Here is a 6,793-nt window from a genome sequence, read left to right on the forward strand (position 1 = left end):
TGTCTCCCTCTCTCTCTGACCCTCCCCCATTCATGCTCTGTTTCTCTCTGTCTCAAAAATAAATAAACGTTAAAAAAAAAAAAGAAGTGGATTTGTAATACAATTTAGGAATACTATGGCCAAAATAGTTACTATAAAGAGTGTTGATAGGGCGCCTGGGTGGCTCAGTTGGTTAGGTATCAGACTCTTGATTGTGGCTCAGGTCATGGTCTCATGGTTTGTGAGACTGAATTCTCTCACTCCCTCTCTATCTGCCCCTCCCCTACTTGTGCTCTTTTTCTCTAAAAATGCATTTAAAAAAACTTAAAAAAAAGAACTTATCCAACTCAACACTCAAAAAACAGCTAATCCAGTTAAGAAATGGTCAGAAGACATGCATGAACAGACATTTCTCCAAAGAAGGGATACAAATGCCTAACAGACACATAAAAAAATGCTCAACATCACTCATCATCAGGTAAATACAAATCAAAACCACAATGAGATACCACCTCACACTTGTCAGAATGGCTAACATTAACAACTCAGGAATCAACAGATGTTGGCAAAGATGCAGAGAAAGGGAAACCCTCTTACACTGTTGGTAGGACTGTAAACTGGTGCAGCCACTCTGGAAAACAGTGGGGAAGCTCCTCAAAAAATTAAAAATAGATCTACCCTGTGACCCAGCAATTGCACTGCTAGGTCTTTATCCAAAGGAAACCAAAATGCTGATTTGAAGGGGCACATGCCCCATTGTTTACAGCAGCGCTATCAACAATAGCCAAATTATGGAAAGAGTCCAAGTATCCATCAACGGATGAATGGATAAAGAAGATGTGATAAATATATACACAAAGGAATATTACTCAGCCATCAAAAAGAATGAAATCTTGCCATTTGTATCAATGCGGATGGAAGTAGAGTGTGTTATGCTAAATGAAAAAAGTTGATCAGAGAAAGACAAATACCATATGATTTCACACATATGTGGTATTTAAGAAACAAAACAGATGAACATAGGGGAAGGAAAGGAAAAATAAAATAAGATAAAAACAGAGAGGGCGGCAAACCACAAGAGAGTGTTAAAAAGAGAACAAGCTGAATGTTCCTAGAGGGGCAGTTAGTGGGGTGATGAGCTAAATGGCTGATGGGCATTAAGGAGGGCACTTGTGATGAACACTGGGTGCTATATATAAGTGATGAATCACCAAATTCTATTCCTGAAACCAATACTATACTATATGCTAGCTAACTTGAATTTAAATAAAATCTTGGAAGAAAATTTTAAAAAAGTGTTGATACTCAAAGTTTTACAATATTCTTTTTCATAAGACTGCAGGCTCTGGAATCAGACAATACTGAACTTGCTTCCCAATTTTGCCACTTAATCACTATGTATCTTTGGCCAATTTTCTTAACATCTCAGAGCCTCTATTTTCCCATCTGTATCTAATAATGTACTCCCCTGGTTAATGTAAATAATCCTTATAAGATGCTTATCACATTGCTTAACACATTAATCTTAAGTACTAATTATCATTATAAATTTATTTTCTGGGGCTTTTGCAGATACATTTTAATAATTGAATAATATTTCATTGTGACTACATTATGTTTTTCTTAAACATTTTCTTGTGATTGTTCTTTTGGTGGTTATACCTTTTTTTCTTATTCTTGAGTGTGGTAAAATGGTATTAAATATTATCTGTCTTCAATTTGAAAATGCGTTAGTATATTCTTTTACAAAATTGAATATGGTAAATAATATTAAAGTATCAATTTGATTATCAACAAAGCAATGGTAAATCAAAAGAGCATTGAAGATTTAAAGTACCGTGTATAGAAATGACATATAGTCACAAAGAATATGTTTCTGCTTGTGTCTTTCAGGTACTTCTGGTTCTCCTTATATTTTGTTGTATGCATTTGGTTCATTCATAATTTTTCTATGTATTGTATTTATCATTTTCCATCTTGTTCAGAGAAAGAAAAAGTAAGTTATATTACTCCCTGTCTATGATAGGGAAGGTGGGTAAAATAGGTCTAGTTTTAAATCTAAAAAAAATTTTTTTCATGGAAAAATTCATCATGGAAAGAATGATGATGGAAAACTCTTTTCCCTATATTTAATAATTCTTGCAGTCAAGGGTTTATTCTTATTAAAATGATACCCTACTTGGGATTGTTACAAAGGTAGGCTGTTAGTAATTTATGCTATGGTAAATTGAGTTTAAGATTCTTTCTTGAGGACAGATTTTGACAGGACAGCGCATATGGACTTCAGGTGACTGGTGGGAAGGGATCCACTGAGTGGTGAAAAAGGCTGAATGTGAACAGTTTTTAGGATTCAAGAATGAACGAAAGGAGGTTTTTAAAAGAGGTGATTGCCATAGTCAAAATGGGAATCAACAGTGGTCTGGACTAGGGTGGTAGCAGTGGGAGTTGAGGGAATTAGGGATAGGTTTAGGATGACAAGATTTGCTGCTGGAGAAGATGTGGATAGAGGGTAAAAGGGGGAAATTATCTTGATGATTCTAAATGTTTTGCCATGGAGTGAAGAAGCCTTTTACAAATGGGGAATTATTAGAGGAAGAACAAATTTGGAGGGAGGATCAAGAGTTCTATTTTGAACATATTTGTTTTCACATGTTTATTTGACAACCAAGAGAATGTCAATTATCTCTATATATGAATCTGGAATTTACAGAGCAGATAAGGATCAGAGGTACAAATTTGGGAGAGTAGAAGGTATGCTCTTTAACAGGACAGATCCTAAGTTATGACTCCACTACAATAGAGTGGAAATAACCTGCAAGTTCTGTTAATGGAGTATATTTATGCTGAACTCAGCATTGAAAAGATATTTTGATCAATCTCTAAAGAGATCTGAATCTCCCTTTTTTTTTTTTTTTTTTAATTCATAGTGTACTCTCACAATATACTGCCATTAGGGGGAGTGTTTGGACTGTATTCTTCTAATGAATATATCAATGTCATCATACCTGTAGGTCAGAGAATGTGCCTGAAACCACACCCCAGCTGAGACATCCTGAGGGGGAGTCCTTAGTAACCCGATGTTTTCCTGCTCACAGGTAATTAAATTGGCAGGTGTGTGATTCTTGCTGTCACTGTGTATACTTCAGATTTAAGACTTAACCTTCCATATTAAATCATCCATTTGGTAGCAACAATTATCATTTAAAAAATAAATGGAAACAAAGATTTGTTTATATAATCCAGTTGCATGAACTAGTGGGTTCAAGTGAAATTGTATTAATGTTAATGACTTTGAATGTTCCTATTCATCTCCTGATTCAGGATCCCTCCAATCAACACCAATTGAATGGTTTCTTTGATTTGTGTGATTGTGTGATTGTGTGTGTGTGTGTGTGTGTGTGTGTGTGTGTGTGTGTGTTTTCTGATTATTAGTAAGTATGAACATGTCTTCATGTATTTGTTAGACATTCAGGTTTCCCCTTCTGTGAGGTTCTTGTCTACATCTTCATGTAATTCCTGGTTGTTTGTCTATATTTGCAGAAATTCTTTATATTTTAGATTCTTTGCACACTAGACATTGATTACTTCTCCCTATTTGGCACCACTGTATCTCAGTTACATCATTAAAAGAACAGAAATATTTAATGCTTTAATGTTGTTAAATTCATCAATTTTCACCTAACAGTTTGAGTTTGGGGAATTATTTAAGAAGTCATTATCCACCTAAATTCACAAAAATATGATCATATTTATTGGCTTCATATTTTTCTATTTTATGTTTAGATTTTTATTTATCTACTTATTTTTTTAAATGTTTATTTATTTTAAGAGAAAGAGCATGCACACACACAAGCTGGGGAGGGGCAGAGAGAGAGGGAGACAGAGGATCTGAAGCAAGACTCTGTACTGTTATCAGAGTTCAAACTCACAAACTATGAGATTGTGACCTGAGCCACCCAGGCACCCAGAATTTCCTTCTTTTTATTTAATTTTATTTTTTTAATTTTATTTTTTTTAATTTACATCCAAATTAGTTAGCATATAGTGCAACAATGATTTAAGGAGTAGATTCCTTAGTGTCCCTTACCCATTTAGCTCATCCCCCCTCCCACAACCCCTCCAGTAACCCTCAGTTTGTTCTCCGTATTTATGTGTCTCTTCTGTTTTGTCCCTCCCTGTTTTTATATTATTTTTGTTTCCCTTCCCTTATATTCATCTGTTTTGTCTCTTAAAGTCCTCATAAGAGTGAAGTCGTGTGATTTTTGTCTTTCTCTGACTGACTAATTTCACTTAGCATAATACCCTCCAGTTCCATCCATGTAGTTGCAAATGGCAAGGTTTCATTCTTTTTGATTGCCGAGTAATACTCCATTGTGTATATATATATCACATCTTCTTTATCCACAGAATTTCCTTTTTTTTTAAGTTGAGTAATATTCTGTTGTTTGTGTGTACCATATTTTCTTTATCCATTCATCTGTTGATCAACATTTAGGTTGTTTCTGCATCTTGGCTGTTGTGCACAGTGCCACAAGGAACATGGAAGTACTAATATCTCTTTGAGATTCTGATTTCACTTCTTTTCCATAAATACCCAAAAGTGGGATTGCATCATATGTACTTTTATTTTTATTTTTTGAGAGGTGGGGAGGGGTTGCGGAAGAGGGGGAGAGAGAAAAAATCTTTTTCCCTCTCTGGGTGTGGAGCCCAACACGGGGCTCGATCTTACAACCATGAGATCATGACCTGAGCTGAAATCAAGAGTTGGTTGCTTAACCGACTGAGCCACTCAAGTGCCCCTATTTTTAATTTTTAAAGAAATGTCCATACTGTTTTCCACATTGGCTGTACCATTTTGCAACTCCACCAATAGCAAGCAAGGGTTTCAATTTCTACACATCCTCATCAACCTATGCTGTCTTTTGTTTCTTGTTTTATTAGTTTTGGTTTTTTTTTTGTTTCTTTCTAGTTATTAGCAAGTTGTTTTAGTTGAAGTAAGTTAACATACAATATTATACATTAGTTTCAAGTGTACAACATAGTGATTTGATAATTATATATGTTACATATGCTCACCACAATAAATGTAGTTACTATCCGGCATGATACAAAGTTATTACCATATTATTTACCCTATTCCCTATGCTGTACTTTTCATCCCTGTGACTTAATTATTTTATAACTGGAAGTTTGTACTTTGTAATTCCCTTCATCTATTTTGTCCATTTCCCCACCTTCTTCCCCTCCGGTAACCATTAGTTTGTTCTCAGTATTTATGAATCTTTCTGCTTTTTGTTGGTTCATTGGTTTGTTGGTTTGTTGATTTGTTTTGTATTTTAGATTCCACATATAACAGCAATCATATGGTATTTGTCTTTCTCTGTCTGACTTATTTCACGTGGCATAATACCCTCTAGGTCTATTCATGTTGTTGTGAATGGCAAGATTTCATTCTTTCCTGTGGCTGAAAAATATATATATCTCACATCTTCTTTATCCATTCATTTAGTGGTGGATACTTAAGTTGATTCCATATCTTGGTTATTGTAAATAGTGAGCAATAAACACAGGGGTGCATATATCTTTTTGAATTAGTGTTTCCATTTTCTTTGGGTAAATACCCAGAAGTGGAATTACTTAATCATACAGTATTTCTAATTTTTAATTTTTTGAGGAACCTCCATACTGTTTTCCACAGTGGCTGCATCAGTTTACATTCCTACCAACAGTGCACATGGTTTCTCTTTTCTCCATATCCTCTCTGACACTCGTTTTATTTTTTGATACTAGCCATTCTGACAGGTGGAAGATGACATGTTAACAATATTAATTCACAAATATCCTAAATTTGGTCAGTAAATCTCCCTCATCGATAGCCCAGGTGCTTTCCAAGAGGCTGCTTCTGTGCTGGGTCTCAGACGGAGTGATATACTGTGCTGGCCCTTTGAGAGTCTCAATTTCTTATGGCTCTCAGGCTCTCCCCAAATTAAGCCCCTCTGGTTTTCAAAAGCTCCTGGAGTTAAGCCCTGATGACTTTCAAGGCCAGATGTTGTGGGGCTTTATGTTCCCTTTCCTGTTCAGGTTCCCAGAGCCAGTGGTGCCTGATATGGGTCTTGGTCTCCTTGCTCCTCAGGGAGGACCTCCGCACCTGTGATATCCCTTCTGCCTATAGGTCACCATGTTGGAGGTTTGGTTCCTGGCTGCATCTCTGCCCTTCCTACCCTTCTCACTGGGACTTCTATTTATGTCTTCAGCTGTGAAAAATCCGTTCACCAGGCCCAAGTTTTTTTCAGAGAGAGCTGTATTACATGTACTTGTTGCCTTGGTGAGCTCATGGGAGGAGGTGAACTCAAAATCCTTCTATGCTGCCATTTCCCCCACTTTCCTGTCTCATTGTCTTGATAACAGCCATCCTAGCATGTGTCAAATAATATCTCACTGAGGTACGGATTTGCATTTCCCTTACAATTAACGACATCGAGCACTTCTTCACATGCCTGTTGGCCATTTATATCTTCTTTGAGAAATATCTGTGCAGATTTCAAATCCTTAGTCTATTTTTTTTTTCAGCTGGGTTATTGGGGTTTTTTTGCTATTGAGTTGCAGTTCTTTATGTGCTTTGGAGATTAACCTCTTATCAGTCACATGGTTTGAAACTATTTTTTTTCCAGAGGTCAGGTTGTCTTTTATCACTAGCACTGATTAATTTAAAAACACACCTGGAAGCATGCCCTAAATAAAATGAAAACTCGTTTTAGCAACTCATTAGGCCAGATGATGTGTCTGAAATTGAGAAATGGATACATTCCTAGAA

General features: G+C 36.0%; 1 protein-coding gene across 1 annotated transcript in view; it reads left to right on the forward strand.

The window, feature by feature from the left end:
* Positions 1-6,793, forward strand: part of LOC106972226 (uncharacterized) — a 35,724-nt gene that overhangs the window by 25,845 nt on the left and 3,086 nt on the right. Inside the window, exons 5-6 of the mRNA XM_053221894.1 lie at positions 1,873-1,975; positions 2,991-3,074. Of these exons, the coding sequence (XP_053077869.1) occupies positions 1,873-1,975; positions 2,991-3,074 (187 nt within the window). The remainder of the gene's footprint in view (positions 1-1,872; positions 1,976-2,990; positions 3,075-6,793) is intronic.

This window comes from Acinonyx jubatus, chromosome C2, assembly GCF_027475565.1.
Source record: "Acinonyx jubatus isolate Ajub_Pintada_27869175 chromosome C2, VMU_Ajub_asm_v1.0, whole genome shotgun sequence".
In the NCBI taxonomy this organism is placed as follows: Eukaryota; Metazoa; Chordata; class Mammalia; order Carnivora; family Felidae; genus Acinonyx; species Acinonyx jubatus.